At 36.0% G+C, this 18,772-nt stretch overlaps 1 protein-coding gene across 4 annotated transcripts in view; it reads left to right on the forward strand.

Moving 5' to 3' along the window:
- TLE1 (TLE family member 1, transcriptional corepressor) overlaps positions 1-18,772 on the forward strand; it is a 72,167-nt gene that overhangs the window by 36,091 nt on the left and 17,304 nt on the right. For 2 of the 4 annotated variants that reach the window (XM_072359288.1, XM_072359290.1), the window contains exons 7-13: positions 2,169-2,373; positions 3,118-3,134; positions 11,203-11,319; positions 14,690-14,743; positions 16,322-16,474; positions 17,285-17,429; positions 18,131-18,321. In XM_072359288.1, coding sequence (XP_072215389.1) covers positions 2,169-2,373; positions 3,118-3,134; positions 11,203-11,319; positions 14,690-14,743; positions 16,322-16,474; positions 17,285-17,429; positions 18,131-18,321 — 882 coding nt within the window. The remainder of the gene's footprint in view (positions 1-2,168; positions 2,374-3,117; positions 3,135-11,202; positions 11,320-14,689; positions 14,744-16,321; positions 16,475-17,284; positions 17,430-18,130; positions 18,322-18,772) is intronic. The other 2 variants (XM_072359289.1, XM_072359291.1) reach the window with 1 other exon arrangement.

Consider the following 18,772-nt stretch of genomic DNA (forward strand, 5'->3'; position numbering starts at 1 on the left):
ATCCCCCTGTTGTTCTGAATATACCATGTGATTTCTTTCAAGGTGATCTGCTTCAAAACCTTGCAAAAGATCAAGTTGTCCCTGATTTGAGGAACTGTGCTGTAAATTACTGATATAGTCTGTGAGGATAAGTTCCCTTTTTCCTCAAAACCTGGATGAAAAACAAAGCAAAACAAACTAGATTGCATTTCTGTCAGGCTTTTTGTGCACTTTATGGATACTTCTGAAGAAGAAGCAATTAAGTTTCGCTACCATTAACTACTTGATTTTTTAGGGGGTAGTAAATGATTTGAATAAAATAAATACTCTAAAACCTTGCATCAAAATATTATTTTTTTAAGTTCTTAAAAACATCAAAGTAAATAAGTAAGTCTTGTCTCTTGCCTTTAAAAATTATCTGAGGGTTGGAAAGAGTAGGGATGGGAATGTATACATTCCCATGAAGACTAATTAAATCTTTTATACTGTGTTTGAAGAGGAATTTGTGAATTTCTTGCATGAGAAGCCAAAACATTCATAAAATCATGGCTTTGTTGAATAGCTCGAGGGGACTGTGGTATTCTTCTAGGGTTCCATGTATCAAAAACAAGTGAATGATGGCTGCTTTGCAGATGGGGACAGCAGAAAAGTCAAAGCATTTCAGGTTCAGCCCAGAGTTCTGCAATATCAGCCATTTATGTCTACAGACATTCTTAAACAGCTCAAGGCATGTCTTGGGAAGGTGATGTGAGAAATGAAAGCATAGAGTACTCTCATCTGAATGGTAATTACATTCTTATACTGGTAGATATTATGCAGATGTTTTCATAGAGTCTCGGAACCAATGGAAGAGCATATTTTAGATTATTTTGGGCTGGGTATTTTGGAGTAATTTGTGAAGTACTGTGAGTTTTATTCTACCTTTATTCTGGGTGAGGTTTCAGTACCTCATTGCAGTACTGTAACAATGTTAGCTGCTCTTAAAAGGATATATGGCATTCACTAAATCAGGCTCTCGTTCCTAGTTTCACAAGAGCAGACTCTCATTCCTAGTTGAGAGCATCCTGTTCAGATTATTTACTTGTATGACATCTGTTTTGTCCCGTAACTGGGGTAATATTCTTTGGCTTTTTTTCACGTGGTTTGTTTTCAGCAGAGGAATGGTGGAGTATGGTTAAGGGAGAAAGATTTGTTGTCTTTTGTTCATGTGCCCAGGTTCGAGAAAGCAAGAAAGAGGAAGAATTTCTCTTTTCCTGTGGCAAATTAATGGAGAGTAATGACTAAGCTATAGGTGGTTTTGAAATCTAACTTTTTCAGTGAATCTGTGCTGAGTAATTTGGACAAAGTTAAATGGTTTGCTGATCTTGGAAAATGCTGGTAGAACCATAGCAACTTAAATTAGAAAGTAACTCTCCCACATCGAGTAAATACTAAGATATTACATTTTAGTGAATTTGTTTCTAAAATTGCTTAAAGTTCATTTTGCCAGCTTGGTTACTGACCTTTATGTCCAGTCTTTTGTACTGATGTTGCCAGCTGAGTTTGTAATAAGTTTTCATCTTACCATGTTTGCTTTTGGAAGTTCCATTATCTTATTAATGGTATTTGGAATACCTGGATTTTAAGCTCAAAATTTATTACAAAGCATAGCATTTGTTAACATTTTTCTTCAAAAGCTTAGCTGGAAAAACATATAGATTTAGGTACAAGAAGTATACAGTTGTACCCATTTGCACATTTGGGTAGTACGCCATGGCTTGGATTTTGCCAGTGATTTTTTTATTATTATTTATTTTTTCCATAAAGCAGTGCTATCCCTCCCTGTAGAAAGGGAAAAGTAGTGAAGTCTTCCTAGGAATTCTGCAAATTGTGCTGCTGCTCTTTGTCACTGGTGATATTATGACAAAAAGTAGCTGTCCAAAACAATAGTCATTTCACGTTTTTCTTAGGCTCTAGTACAGATATTCAGCTAGCCTTCTTTGCTCTGTGGAGTGTGATCGGAAGTGTCCACAGACAGCATGATGTAGTGCAGTGTCTAGTGTGCTGGGACAAATAGGAGAACCTAGATTAAATAATAACAAAAATCTGCTGTTGCTTCTCAATAACTAACCACACCTATTCTCCCTTCTCCTTCCCAAATCATATGCTATGCATTATTCTTCTGGGGATGATGATGCCACTGGGAACAGCAGCAGCAGTTGCAGGCTCAACATCTCTCCCATGGCCATGGACCTCCAGTGCCTCTAACACCACATCCATCAGGACTTCAGCCTTCAGGAATCCCTCCACTTGGAAGCAGTGCTGGCCTCCTTGCCCTTTCTAGTGCTTTGGGTGGTCAATCTCACTTGGCAATAAAAGATGACAAGAAGCATCACGATGCAGAGCACCACAGAGGTGAGAGGCATGGCAGACCTGATTAGGACACTGTCAGATTTGAGCATTGCTGCAAATTATGTGCATCTCTAAGGAAATTGAGTTTTATAGAATGACAACAAACTGCTGGCAAACTTAAAAATGTCTGCATATATACCAGTGAAGCAAAATTCAGCTTGGAAATTTTCAGTATTTTAAATGGGGATAACTAGGTGTCATGTGCTCTGTAGTTTGTGGGGCATTCTGACATCCTGGTAAATGTTTAGTGTAACACCAGTGGCCTGCACCATATTGTGGAAAACTGTTAATTGCATAAATGGGCAATTTTTCAAAGCAAGTAATGTTGTTAAGTGGATGGATGGGATGGCAGGGGGGAATGCGAATTTAAATTTTGAAGTGAATGTGTTCAAACAAAAGATTTAGGTAATTGCATCTGTTACTTTAGTTTGATAGGCTTAAATTCTAGTACACAATTAAATATTGGGCAAAATTGCACTTGACTAATTTTTGAAAAGAAAATAATTTATTCTGTCATGAAATAAAACTAGGCTTTGTGTATGGTTAAACTGTAAATCATGTTTACAAAATACTGTAATTTTCAGGAAATCACTGTATTAGGAATGTGCAATGACTTATATAAATAAAAGCCATTTTAAAACTGTTCACGGCTTGTGTTCTAATTTTTTTCCCCCCTTTTTTATTTCTGTTCTTGCCTCTGTGTCTGAACGGGCATGTCTGTGCATTTCTTGGTTACTACGGGAGCAGACAGAGAGCCAGGCACAGTAAGTACCAACACTCCTGATCATGTTTCCACTTCTACATTAAGTAATAATAAGAATTTGTATTGTTCGTCTGTTTTGTCTTCCTTTTTGTCATTTTCATGATACTGGGCTTATTTGTCTACAGTCAAGATATCTCTTGGCTTATGCAGAATGTTGTGTTGAATGTTTTGGTAAGGTGAATGTAGGAATCAGGTTTCTGAGCAGAATGATTTTGAGGATACTTGATCTTTATTTCATTTTTTAAAAAAGAAAAAGATATGCTTACAAATCAACAGACCTTTTACTGTTACTTAGTTTGTAACATTGATTCAGAGTTAAGATGTTTACTCTCGGATTTTCAGGAATATTGTTGCAGAATGGGGAAATCTAGAACTCATTTGTTATGACCATATTTGGCCTTAGCAGTTTATTTAATTGAATCTGTACAGATGCCTTTACTGCTTAATTTGTGCTTTCCTGCTGGTACTTTTTTACAGTAGTACAGTTTGCCTAAGACGATCCTTATAAATAAAATTAAAAAAATCAGCCAAACATCATCATTGTTACAGCTTTTTAAATGGTTATGTCTTGAATGATTGCTATACTAATCTGTTAATCTGCTGGAGATGGCCACATGCAGCTTTCATATCGAATAATAAACTAGCTCTACTTGTTGATGCCATAGGTGAATTTGAGTTCTCTTTGTTTTTTCTTCTCAAGTAGAAGAAACAAGAAACAGTTACAAATTAACAGATGTTAATGGTAATAAACTTGGTTTGATTTTGGTTTGTGGGTTAGTTGGTTTTCTTTTTGCTTGTTTGTGTTTTGATAGAAAGATATTACAATTGCTTTACCAAAAATTCCCTGCGTATCTTTTGAGGCAGTTGTTTTCAGCTTCTATAACTGCTTAGTAACTGTTTCCAGTTACTAAGTTAAAAGTCTTTGCCAGTTTAACTGTGGAACTAATTTCAAACTGTGTTCTTCTGAAACCTTGGATTTATGAGGGTGTATTTCTTTGAGTGATACTAGCCAAGAGTGGGATTCTCAAGTCTTCGGACTTTGAGATGAGGAGATAAGGAAGGAGATCTACTGTGTTTATCTGTGAGCATATGCATATACAGTTATGAGACACAGGGGCTCTGACATTTGGTTTGGTAATTATGCTGTGTTTCCTGTACTTGCTCTCCCCAGCCTTGTCCGTGTACATGATCATATGTAGAATGCTATAAGATTTCATCCTTTAAAAGGATAACACGGGCTGCTCTTACGCCCCTTCTCTCCCTGTTTCTCTTCAATAGCAAAATATTCCAAGTGTTTTTGTGTTCAAAACTTTGGTATTCCACAGTGTTGTGAAATTTGGACTCAAAATATGTCATCTAGCTGAGAATAGATCTTGCCTTTGAAAGAACTTTGAAAATTAAATTTTTCTTTCGTGTTGAGGGAGGCTTGCCGTATCATTTGCTTAGTTTATTCTATGTGTGACTTTTATTTACAGAACATAAAATTCTTACTTCAGTTACTTCTTGTGCATTTGTGTAACTTAGACTTGGTTATTGTCCATATTAAATATGGTAATTGTTTTTTTTTTTTTTTTTTTCTGTTTTTTGTTTGTTTGTTTGTTTGTTTTGTTTTGTTTTTAATTCTGGGTTAGTACAAAGTGACCAGTAAACAACCTGAAGCTTTTTTTTCATAAATTCTTTAATTACAGATATATTGAGTTCAAGTTACTGTGTTCCCGTGCCTTTCTTTTTGGTCCCAAAGTAAACTCCTTTGTAATTAATTGAAATAGTTGACTACAGGTCAACTTAAACCCAAGTCTAAAATTGTTTATATGCAGTGTTGCCTTAGGATCTAGATGTAACAGAAAATGAAAGATGAAGTAACAGTGGCATTCAAACTTATGGTTTCTCTAATTGTCATATCTTCAGAGGATTTGTTTATTATTTATGGTATATCTTAAAGATATTATAAAATCAGTCATAAAGCTGACTACTATGTCTGCCTAATTATTATGTCTGATTCCATATGAGCAGTGGGCACTTATTTTGCTGATTACTGTATAAGATCTGGTTTACCTTAAGATGAGATTAATTTGATTTTTTTGGAAATCACATGTTAAGTGCTCATGCTGCTGTCAAAAGCAATGAGGACAGCTATTTATAGCTTGATTGGTTCCTTAAAAAACGAAGCAACAGTTTAAAACAAAACTTTGAGTTACATCATGTTATGACATATTATTTGCTATTTGTTTTTTGTTTTGTTGGGTTTTTTTTTTGTTTGTTTGTTTTGTTTGTTTGTTTCTAAAGTCTCCTGAGGCAAATATACAGTTAGTAATTTGTACCTATTGTACATTTAGCAATGCTTCATAATAGAGAGACATTCATAAATGGATATAAATTAAGATGTAAAGGTGTAGCAACAGCATTGCTGTTGTCCTTGATTTGTGTTCATTTTGCATAGAATCATAGAATGGTTTTGGTTGGAAGGGACCTTTGAGTTCATCTAGTTCCAATCCCCTGTCATAGGTAGGGACACCTCCCTCTAGACCAGGTTGCTCAAAGCCCCATCCATCCTGGCCCTGAATGCTTCCAGGGAGGGGGCTTCCACAACCTCATGGTAAATAATTTCTTCCTAATATCGAGTCTAAATCCACTGGGACCCATACTTTTGCTATGTTTTTTAAAATAAGTTATACTTCCGTTCAGAGATAATATGCTAATTTGATCAGAATGAAAATATAAAACTACATTGCTAACAGCTAGGGGATTTTGGCTGATGCATCTCCATCTGTCCAAGCTTGGGTTGTTAGTACAGAAATGCAGACTCTCCTACAGTTCTAACACTGTCTGAATGCAGTTAATGAAACCAAGAAAAGTGAGCAAATTTTGCAGCTGGTGTTGAATATAATTTTTGGATACATCAATGCAGAAGAACTTTTTGTCTGGCTAATATAGTGGCAACATCTGTCAAAGTCACTACAGATGTTCATTTCACTTTTCTTCCCATCATTCTCATGCTTTCCAAGCAGGACATAGAAATACAAATCTTGTCAAGTACACTATTGTATCAGTAATTTGTAGACAGTGAAGTCTGAGTTCATTATGTGCTTTGGATATACACTAAGGTTGGTGTTTACCTTTTATTGTCATTAAAAAAATAAAAATAAAAATTAAGCTTGTTTCTTTTTTAAAACTTCAAAAGTACTCTTAAAATTTACAATAATTTTTCCTACCACCATTGGTAGACCTAGATGCTACTGTTATATTCTAAACAAATGCTCTATTCTTGAAGAAGAAAAATATTCTGGCCTCGGGTTTCTGTCCCATTCTTAACCTCTCAGTCATGGGGACAGAACTATGGACAACTGAATGACTCTTTTAAATGAAAAACAATAACAAATCAACCCCTCTCAGAAGTAGTTCTGGAAGCCTAGAGTAGATTTTGGTGTAATAAGTATGTATCTTTGCCTTTGTCAAGGAAGTTGTGTTTCTTGATAATGACTTGTACTTTAGGAACTTGAATTTCTTTAATAAATCATATATTTCATTTTTATTGGCTTTGATAAATCAAGTGTTACAGTTTTTATGGATGAAAACCACAAGTTAGTTTCAGCAGGAGTCAGTCACATAGAAGAGCTTATGATGCTCTGCTTCAGTTCAGCTTGCATTTGATGTAAAGTACCATGGAGCTGGTGACAGGAATCACAAAACAGGCTGAGAGGGTTGGGGTGGTCTGGTAAAAGTTCTTAAGTGTACCTTAATTTTGACAAATATTTGATAGAAAATACTGAAATCATTAGAAGTTGTATTCTCTCATTAGTCTATCTTAATTACTGAATCAGTGTGGAGAGTGATGCAAATCCATTCAGTCTTCCAGCTTTCAGCATTCCTAATATGAACATAATAGCTTAAAAGTAAGTTGAAATATTTGGTGGGAGAAAAGAGCCGGAAGTTACATGTTGACAGTACTTTAAACCAAAACCTGGTCATTTACAAGTGAATTCTTGGTGGCTGTGTGTTTGCAAGAAATATATTCTGCAAAAGTAATTAAGCTGTTCTTATGTGCAGTCATTTTGTGCTTTGGGTTAGGTGCTAGCCTCTTGATGGTTTGCACTGTATTCCTGTCACCAAATCTTGGCATAGAGGACTAATCACTGCTGGGTGACTGATGCTTTAGCTGTAGGTGTTTGACCTAGTCCTGTGTTGCCTATTTAGCACATTTATTTATTTATTTATTTATTTTTTAAATCTTTGTGTATATGTATGAGGGCTGCTCCAAAAGTAATGCCTCCCAGTCTTTTGTGTTGACCCATGACATCAGAGGTGGGTGTTGGTGGCATGGTAGTAGAGGTGGAACCTTCTCACCAATATTCCATGACCTTTTATTGCTATGGACAGATGGCAGCAGAGGGCCAGTTTGACAAAATGGTGTCTGGTGTGATAATGTTTATGAAGTAAAGGCACGTCATTGAACTCCTCCATGCAGAAAAAAATGTCACCCATCAATATTCATCAACATATGCTGAATACTTGTGGAGACCAAACCGTAGATGTAAGCACAGTAAGGAGGTGAATGGTGGATTTCAGCAGTGGCTGCAGTGACCATGGGTTAGCTCTGCTGGTGCAAATTTTTAATGTGCGCAGCATGCAAGATCTTAAGTCATTGCTGGCAAAAATGTATAGCTTATCTTGGTGACTGCTGAAAAACAGCAGTTTGTAGTGTTTCATAGGTTTGCTATCAAATAGTACTTATGTGCTCTTCGTATCTGTTGTTGTTGTTATGGAAATAAATGAAAGACATTACTTTCAGAGCAACCTACATGTATCTGCAGATAGCATTTCTGCATTGTGCAGTAGTCCTGTGATGGGTGTACTGGTGTTTGAATATACAGCAAGTCAAGTGAAAGTGCTTGTGCCTGGAGGAGAGGGGAGTGCAGGGGCCAAGAGACTAGCAGTAAAGAAAATGTTGAACCAGGAGCACGGGTGTTATGTCTGTGGTGCTGTCTATATGCTGTTTCTTATCATGTCCATATGGTCTAGGAGTAGCCTATGCGGTAGTAACATAGTGAAACGCTGTATTGAGATCCTGTGGGCTTAGTCTGTACCTCTGACATCCATACTTTTCATCTGAAAGAATTTCCTAAGGGGAGTTGCATGCCACCTAAAGAAGTGCTTTTGAATAGTGCATATTATATTCTTTTTAAGAAAACTGAGGCAATCTTGTCGCTGTGCATCTTAACTATGGTTTCAGTGTTCTAAGTTTTGCAGACATGAAAAGTTGCTTTGAAATCCTGAGCTTCCTGTAAAGCAGCCTTTATGCAGGCTAGTAGCACTGAAAGGAAGAGCAATTAGCTATATGTAACTATATTTTCTTTTGAGGCGTTTTTTTTTGTAGAACAGGATATATGTAAATAAGCTTTGAATCATTGAAGGAAAACTGAAGTATTGGTATTAAATTGATTTTTATCGCTTGTTCTAAACTAAGATTCATCATCTACAGATGTTTCATGATAATCCTTAAAAGTGGAACTTATCCTCAATTATGTGTCTAGCATGTTGAGATTAAGACAAAAGTGTCATATAGTTTCTCTTTAGGAAATCCAAGTATGTATGTATTTATGTACACTTTTTTATTTTTCTGACAATTTGATGATTATTGAACAACAGCCCCAACTAAAAGCTTATGTTGTTTTTAATTAAATATTACAGTTAAAAATAAAATTAAGCCCTACTTTTGACAAGCCAGATGTTAGCAGACCTAGTAGAAGAATTAAGTGGGTGACTTTTCTTTTCTTTAAAAAACAGAAGGTAAACAAAACTACCTACATTGTGAAGCTGCTGATGTCTTCTAGCTGGCCCTGTGCTTGGTGATGAACATTCAACAAATATAAGCTTTGCCTGAGCTGATATGGAAAGGTGGCTTTTTGTAGGCCTTATATCTGATGTTAGATCTATCTGTAAGAGGTAGGAGAAGCTCAGGGCTCATAAGTCTCACTTTCCCAGTTATTGTTTGTATTTCTGTTTCTTACTATTGCTACTTTAGTTATCTGGATGTACTAAACACAGCTGTAAAAGATGAGCGTTTCTGAACAAAATCTTTTGCAGCTGTTAGTTTTAATAATTGTAGTGGCAGACAGTAGCAAGCTGTTTTTTTTTAATCTAAAGTTACCCTTTATCTGATTTTGGTCACAGTTGTTAACACTTTCTTGTACACGTGGCAGGGTTTTCTGCCCACTTGACACTTTCCTACTTGGTTATACTTAATTTTGACAGTTTAAAATGAAAAAGTATATACATTTAGTACCCTGAATTTCATTGTTTTATTCCAATATTAGATTCGACTATTTTTTAAATGAAAGTGTCTCTTCAGGAGAATGCTTCCTAAGAAAATGCATTTTCGGTATTCAAACCCGTGTTCTAGTCTGGCTGTACAGTCTGCTTCTTAAGATGTTTCTACTGCTACAGTCACAATGGATTCTGTGTTAATAATTTAAAGAGGGATTTTAATGTTTTCAAACTAGTGAGTCCTTGAGTTTCTATGCATCTGGGAAGATGAGGGGTTAAATTCAGATTGTTTGTCCAGGCAATTAGTTCAGTGATCCAACAACCCCGTCTTTTAGCTGAAGAACATTGTGGTAAAGACATTATTTTGAGCTTCTTTATATTCAATTTCATTAGACCCTCCTATATACTTTATGTAAGCCCCTTGGCATTTGTTTAGCTTGAATAGTCAATAACAAAAGAGCTTAGAGTTGGCTTTAAAGTGCAGCTTCTGAAGTAGGAAAAAGAGGATTCAAATTGCCTTATGTACTCAGTTTTGTTTTGTTCTCCTCGAGACTGAATACTGATGTCAGAGTAAAACTACCCTGCTGTCCCTAGGTCTTAAAGGGGAATATATTCAGTGTGCAGTTCACTGGCTACTATTAAATGTTAATGATATATTAAGAGTAAATATCTCTGTATCACATGAAAACAGGTATTTTCATGGAGTACTTACACTTATGGCATGTGTGTTGGTATTAGGCTTCTTCTTTGTGAGATACACGTGTTTATGTGTAAATACCTGTTTGTATATTAATATGAGCATATATTTATGAGAGCATGTATTTTGCTTTTAGGAATTAGGCTTACCACTCCTTTGTGAAGAGAAACTTTTTTTTTTCCCAATTCATTCAGTATTGTTAACAGCATTAACACATCAGTGAACAAATTGCCCTCTTGCATATGCTAATCCTACACTTAAAAGAGCTCATTGTAACACGTTTTAGTGCTTTAGCTGGAATGGAGGTGTAGATGAGAATCACAGGCATGTCAAATAATCATGTGACTGAAAAATGTCTAAAATGCCTTTCTCTTTGGGTCAACAGTTTGTACTTACCGTATCTGAATGAATGAAGCCTTTGTAGTTTGAGGAAAAGATTAGTCTGTACTTTTGTCTATTGTGTATGTGTGTGTTGGCCTCAGTTTTTCCACACCAAGTCTGATTAAACAACATTTCAGCCATAATTTCACACTAGTAGTAAATGTTATATTGGAAGAAAAAAAAAATGATATTTATTTGCAGTGTACTTGTTGAGAATGCTCAATTGTAGTTTGACACAGCTAACAAATGAGTACTGTGTAACCTGATTTGGTAGATACTAATTAAAGAGTAAAAGGCAAGTTGCCATATATCTTTCTGCAAGAATAAACGTATCAAAGTCTAATCTGCTTATGATGGTTGAAAAGCAGGATAGTCTTTGATTTGTAGTTTAAAAAAAAAAAAAAAAAAAAAAAAATTGTTTACCTGCTGATGAATAAGCAGCAAGACTAATTTTCCTAATACATAAATAAATTCAATTGAATTGACTAATTAAATAGATGATGGCTGACTACTGAACTAAACTTTTGATAGATGAAAACCCAAGCTTCTTAGAATGCATGAAGCTGTGTGTGTTTGCCTGGAGGACTTTGAGTTGAATTAAATGGAATGAAAGACTATGTATTTATCACATTTCTAAAGCATCTATCGCATCCTGTTTGAATTTTTGGGCATATGCGAAGGAATCTTGAAAGGAATTTTTGATTGACCTTGTTTTTTGTCTTTACAGAGTAATTCTCTGTTGGTCCCAGACAGTCTGCGAAGCACAGATAAACGCAGGAATGGCCCTGAATATACCAATGACATCAAAAAGAGAAAGGTGGATGATAAGGATTCCAGCCACTATGTAAGCAAATCTGTGTCAAAGAAATGATTAATTTATTTGAAGATGCTGTGTTTGTAAGAGAGGTAAAATTGCTATGAAGAACAAGGCACTATATTTCCTACGCCTGATATAGTATGTGAATATATTTGCTGGTGGGACAATTATTCATACTGTCGACAAATAGTTACTCAATAGTTCAAGCTGTTAGTTGGTAATACTCCTTTACAGTGGATAAGGAGCCATGAGTATCCATTAGGAATTTATGAGTGTTCTAGGACATTTCTTTCAGCAAGGCAGCAGTTCTGGACTGCCCAAAAGCCTACTGTGTTTAGGTTTATTTGAAGTGGTAGGACTTGTTCTTTTGGGGAATCTAGAAATTATTTTCTGATGCTAGCTATCATCATGATGAAAAACAGTCACCACTCAAAACTGCATACATTGTAAGGCCGTACCAACTGCCTAATGCTAGCTTTTGATTGATATGGCACTTCCAGCAGAAAGCAACAAAATGCAAAAGTATGCACTTTATGCTCTGCATTTTTGACCACACTTGGGTACTACTTGGTTTGAAAGAAGCACCTCAGCATAACAGTGTGGTGCGTGTGAATCTGGAAAGGTTTGTGGGCTTTCAATTTCAAGGCTAAAAAGCTCAACCAAATCACAGGGTGATTCTTGAACAAGCCACGAATAAAGATGTTTTGAGAAAGTACTGGATAGCAGATCTTCCATCTAACAGAAGATGTTATGTGTGGTGTACTGCTGAGATTTTTCAAGTCATATTCTCAACATTTTCTAATAACATAGTTTTCATTACAGGAAGGTCTGGCAAACTTCCTCATGTTACTCCCGCATCTTTGAGGGTTCAGTATTCAGGAAGCATTTTCTCTTTTAAATTTGTAAGAAGTGTAATCAAAAAAGATGAGCTTGCTTTTCTTGTTGTTCTCATGGAAAGAAATTGGAAAGATATTGCACAGCAGAACTATAGTTTGTTTTAGTCTGCATTTTAAATATGCCAGATAAAGACAGTAGCAAAATAAAGAATTGAGCAAAACAAAGGTATCTGAAAGCTTCAGATGTATTTCAATATGAAAGAAGGATTGCTTCTTTTAAGATTTCTCAGTTCAGCAAGCACAAAACTGCTGAGTTGCAGCTCACTTTAGAGGAAGGTCTTCTATGGTCAAGATGTACCACATTTGTCAAAAGAGAAGGACATGAACTGTAGGAGTTTTCACTATGGAAACAAGATAAAAAACATTTATTTTTTTTCCTTTTCTAACTTGTCTAATATTCATGATAAAACTTGGATAGTTTCAGTCTGTGCATTTGTTAGGGAGGAGACTATTCTGGTATGAACATTTCCTCTGGGAGATGCTTTTGACACAGTAAATTTTTGTTTCTGAAGATGACCAAGTCAAATGAGTATATTCAAGTATTCTACTTTTGAGCATCTCACAGGTGGTGAATTCTGGTGAATGCATCTGCTGTGCTTCTGTATGCTATAACCCACTCTTGCTTACTGTTACTTAGTACATTTCAAGTGATAGCAGGTAAATGGAGCTTCTGTTCCTTCTCCTGTTGCAACCTTTTGTTGGCTAGCTTCCTGAGTGGCGAGCAGAGTCACAGTTCTGTCTTTAGTGGTGCTCCTGTGTACCTATGTGTATAGTATTTCTTAAAGCAATATTTCATACCAAAACAAGGAAAGGCTTGACACCACCTGTGGAAATGGGTGGGTTTTTTTTGTTGGTTTTTTTTTTGTTTGTTTTTTTTTTTTTAAATATATTTATGTTCTGGACTCAGAGGAAGGAAATGGTGTTTTACTTTGTCTACCAGTGCTATGTGTGATAGCGTAAATACTATGAAAACACTGCCAATGCAGTTCAAGACAAGTGAGATGCACAGAACTGTTCTTTCTTTCTGAGTTGTTTGCCTAGAAGCTTTTAAAGGAAACTGTACTTATCAGAAATGTCAGACTTGCCATGGAGGAGATTTAATTTTCATCATTCATTTGATTTGCTTTCTATCCAGTGTCCTTTGAGGTTGAATCACCATGTGAAAAAATCATTTTATCACTGTATATTATATATTATGATATACAATGAGTGCGTGTTTTGGAGGTTTGTAGGTTGTTTTGGAGACAGAGACCAAAGGACACTTGAATTATAGCTACTGTGGAGCTCTAGGGCACCTCAGGTGATCAAAGAATTATGTAAAACAGAGTCAAAATGTAGCTTGAAAAGCCGCAATAAAACATTTCAGTTTAAGAATTCGAAAGTATTTTGGTTTTGTTAGGTTAAAATGTTGAAATACATTGTCATTTCTGGAGCTTTTTCTTTCCCATAACTTTCAATTTTCAGAACTTTCCTTTTTGGAAATAAAGAAAAAGTCCTGTTGCTTTGAGGGATTTGATTTGTGAAGTAAATGTCAAAAATAGAGCTTTGGTGCTTTTTCTAGTAATAATTCCAATAATACGATGACTGCACTCTTAAGTAATGCCTCCTATTTTATGACGTTGGCCCACTACACCAGGGATGGATGTTGGTGGTATGGCAGTAGAGTTTGAACCTTCCCACCAATATTCCACTGTGTTTCATTGCTCTGTAACACATGGTAGTGGAGGGACAGACTGACCAAATGCTGTCTGATGTGGTAATGTATATGAAGCAAAGGTGTGGAACTGAATGTGGAACAAATGGCACCCACTGGCATTTATCGATGTTTGTTGAATGTTCATGGAGACAGAACATTGGATGTGAGCAGTGTGGTGATGGATTGTGTTTCAGCATTGGCAGCAACAGTAGCATGAAAAAGAAGCCTATATTAGGCAACCATGCATAGTTGTCATACCACAAAATGTGTATTTTCAACAGCTCATCTGAGCAAATTGGCAGATGGTGGTGACTGTGTTGAAAAGTAGTGTTACATAGCTGAGAAGTACTCTATCAAACAGTGTTGTACTCTTTGTATCTGTTGTCTTTGTTTCTGTTTCCATGGAAATAAATAGGAGGCATTGCTTTTGGAGCAACATACATATTAACAGATAGGAGTAGCACATGAATGAGTTTCTTCTTCTCTCTTTGTTGTTGTTGTTGTTGTTGTTGTTGTTGTAATTATAACATAGTAGTAGAGGAGAGTTTTGGACCCTCTTGCACTTACAATGAGACCACCACCATTCAAATAGTTCTACTCTATTTAGATTTTATTACTGAAGCAAGAGTAAAATGTCACATTCCTATTTTCGATATTTGCCTTAATGCCAATAAGTAATGAAAGGCTGTTTGTTTTTCTCTAGTCAAAGCAAAAAATACTGGAGTAGATAACACGTCTTTCTTGTTCTCTCTTACCCTTTTTAACTCTTAATGTACTAATTGAACTATTTATTTGTTTTTAATAGGACAGTGATGGGGACAAGAGTGATGATAACTTGGTTGTAGATGTATCCAATGAGGTAACTTTTTAAAAATTTTTATTGTTTTAATATTGACCCAAATGCTGAAGAAAAAAATGCATTAAATTAAAAAACGAACAGACAAAAAACAGTGGAATATAGTAGAAATATGGAACAGTCATCCTTGCTGTTAGTTCTGTTATTCACTATGTCTTCCTCCTAGCTTTACCTGGCTGTGCTCCTAGCTCTTCCTTCCCCTGCTTTATCTAGGTCTGTTCTCTCTGCAGTTATTTTCTAACATTTCACAGCTGTTCTGTAGGGGAGAAAATTGTGGTGAAATGCAGGTGGCTGAAGTTTGCAAACTGCTGTCTTCAAGGGAAAATGGAAAAGAATACTTGATCTAATATTTAATAGTAGTAATGGCATTGAAAACCCCTAAAAATTACTGGTATTTTGACTGCCTATTCTGAAGGCAGTGTTTTCTATACAGGCATATCAGGATAAATTAAGTAAAAATCAGAATGAAATCAGTCTGCAGCATTTCCTAGTGACAGTAACCTCTTTGGTTTTTGTTTGTTTATTTTTTCCTCCATGACTGAGATTTGGCTGTGAAGTCAGGATGAAGGAACTGGCTTTTTCTATTACTTTGTCTTTTATTTCACACAACAAAAAGATGTAGTCCTGACCATGCTGGAAAAATTCCTACACTGTGAAAAACACAGGAAGAAATACTGGGAGGGAATATCTAGAATGTCTCCAAAAGTTCAAATGATTTCAACCAGGTAGAAAAATGTGTATCCTGTTAAGAATTTCAACAGTCATTTCAGAAGTCCTGGTTAAAATGAAACTGCTCAGTGATCAGCCAGTGGACTTACTGCTTTCTAGTGAGGACTGCTTAATTCCTGCTGCTATGCTGATGAACCAGAGAACCTACAGAGCTGATGGTGTTGCAGCTTGCTGGGCAGCCTATTTTGGAATAGACTAAATGCATAATGTGCCTCTGGAAGACAGAAGGAAGATCACTTGCGAGATTATTGCAGTTTTTATGTAGATTTAAGGAGTGAGGTAATGGAATTTAGGATAAACTCTATAGACATAATTTATATACTGTTATGTAAAATCTGCATCTCTCTTTTTCTGAAGAAAGAGATGAGCAAGGTGTGTATTCCCTAACAAATGAAATTAGATGAATGTATTCCTATTGAAATAATCATTTTCACTAGCAGTGCATAAAGAACACATGCAGAAGGAGTGCAAGCTCATTGCAGTTATTGTAGGTCTTTCCTCTTCATATCAGTTGTAATATATGCTTATGATCTGTGTAAACCTAAGTACAAACTAAGGCAAGTTCTACACTTAAAATCAATTTATGATATGTGTTTATGGTTTATGTAGTGTAGAATGAGTCCAGATTGCACTTACTTGTGTCTATAATTGATGAAAGGAATTAAGGGCTTTTTTTGTTTGTTTCTGTAGATATGGAAAGCAAACTACTGCTTCATTCAGATATACTGCTTGTGTGTGTGTGTGTGTGTGTGTGTGTGTTTGTGTTTGTTTTTTTTTCCCCAGATTGATTTAGTTTGTGTTGAGTACCAGCTCTTAACAGTTCTTTGCTGCTTGTCCTTTCCATTCTTTTAGGATCCTTCATCTCCACGGGCAAGTCCTACTCATTCACCACGTGAAAATGGTATAGATAAAAGCCGCTTGCTGAAGAAAGATGCTTCTAGCAGTCCAGCCTCTACAGCTTCTTCAGGAAGTTCCACTTCTCTCAAATCCAAAGAAATGAGTTTGGTGAGTATTATAAGCAGCATTTTTTCTCGGAAATGTTCTTTTTCCTTCAAGGTCTGACTCTCCATTCTTCAGCAACTACTTTTTTACAGAAGGTGTATGGCTTGAAGAATCTGAAGTACTGTTCTTCTACACCACTCCAGTACCACTGAGCTTTTTTCCTCAGGAATAATTTCTTCTTCAGGATGATTTCCTGTATCTCCCACGTTTCTATCAAATAAGCTGTGAATTTATTAGAAATCATAAGATTTACTTAAAAACATGATTGTTTTTTAATAGATCTGAATGTAGTCACCAAGATGTTCCCCGGGTTTTTATTAAATTCTTCTAAATGAACTGCTGCTGATAAATTTTTCAAGGAATAACTAGCTTGATAAGATTTTATGTCATGATTTTTTTATTCTTATCAATTGTGGTGGTACTTTAATTCACTGTGTCCAGTAATCATGATTTTTCATTAAAATAATGTGGTGATGCATACTGTATTGTCCTGAAAAAAAAAAAATCTCATATGTTTGTGTTTGTTTTCTTTTGTTTGTTTGTTTTTTTTATGTCAGTGGAAGAAAGAAAAATAACATGTCTTAGCTTTTTTATTTTATTTTATCTTATTTTATTTTATTTCCATTTATGGCAGAAATCAAAAGGTCAGCATTTTTTTTTCACAAGTTAATGTAGTCAGCATTGCATGGATTTATGAAAATTGGCTGAGGGACTAGGTAGTAGGTTCCCAGCTTCCCAGCTTCTATTGTGATAAATTGCGTAATATGGCTTGGATTAAAAATAATACTAATTTAATTTGTTTTATGATACTAGCATGAAAAAGCCAGCACGCCTGTTCTGAAATCCAGCACACCGACTCCTCGAAGTGATGTGCCAACTCCAGGCACTAGTGCAACTCCAGGACTTCGTCCAGGCCTTGGCAAACCTCCAACAATGGACCCTCTGGTCAACCAGGCTGGTAATGCATTACCTCTCAAGTTTTTATGGTTCTAGGTTTAGTATCTTATTTAAATATGCATTTCCATGCAAATGTTAACATTTTCTTGATGTTAAAAGAGGACATGATGAAATGCAGATGTTTGGATTATCAAAAGTTTGAATGTCTTTCTATCTTTTGTTCTTTTTTGTTTACTTTGTTCTTTATCTTTTTGGAAATAGTCTGGAGACTGCATGCAGTGAAAGATTTCTGAGAAGCTTCTAGTACTTAGTCTGAATGCAATTGCTTCTCCAGCTCTTTGTTTGAATCTGCTAATATTTGCTGCAGTGTAAATCTTGACAAATGCAGAGGGAAGTTTACTTTTGCTATTCAGGCTGGTACAGCAGAGTTGCTTCAGACATGAGCTGTGTAAACCATGTCTGTCAGCTTTAGTGCTTAATTTGGCAAAGGAGATATTAATGTAAACAGGGAAATATTACAGAAATGGAAATGGGCAATGCTAGAAGAGGTTGTTAGAAGTAATCACTGAGTTCAGATCTCAGCAAAGCTTATTTACAGTGATTGAAAAGAGTTGGTACTGGTGATAAATTATGGGAATGTTTCTTAGCTCTGTGTGTGCATGTTTGTAAGGGGAAGCTTATGTACCATAAGCTGAAATAAAAGGTCTTTTTCCCTGTGTGCAGGGAGATCCAATAAAACTACTTGCTTTCATTGTTCCACAGCTGCAGGTTTGCGCACACCTTTGGCTGTACAAGGGCCGTACCCTGCTCCGTTTGGAATGGTGCCTCATGCTGGCATGAATGGAGAACTAACCAGTCCAGGGGCAGCATATGCCAGCCTGCACAACATGTCACCCCAGATGAGTGCGGCTGCTGCAGCAGCTGCTGTGGTTGCCTATGGAAGATCTCCTATGGTAGGCCACATATTGCATGCAATCTCAGTTGTGTGAGTTGCAGGTCACTAAGGAAAGCTACATGCTTCATTTAGCACAGTTGAATTCCCAAGTTATAACAGCGCCAGAGGCTTGGCTGCTTCACTGTGTTTCACTTTACTTTGTGGTTGGAGAAACAAATCCTTACCTTGAGAACAAAGAATCTCAGTGTACTGATGCATGTTTCTTTTTTTCTCATCAGTGCTTTGTCTAATTAATAAATGCCAAACTGTTTTCTAATTCTTTAAACAAAAAAACAGTTTCAGTAGATACAAATGTCTTTACAGGTGCTGTGAGCATCTGCTTTTCTTTTGCTGTACAAGATCTGTGATCTGTACAGACACACCAAATTAATTTCAAAGTGTGTAAAAGTCTTTCTTTTTTTAATCTACTTCTCTCTTCTTGTATTGTGCTCTTTTTGAGTAAATCATCA

Source organism: Excalfactoria chinensis, chromosome Z, assembly GCF_039878825.1.
Source record: "Excalfactoria chinensis isolate bCotChi1 chromosome Z, bCotChi1.hap2, whole genome shotgun sequence".
Lineage (NCBI taxonomy): Eukaryota > Metazoa > Chordata > Aves > Galliformes > Phasianidae > Excalfactoria > Excalfactoria chinensis.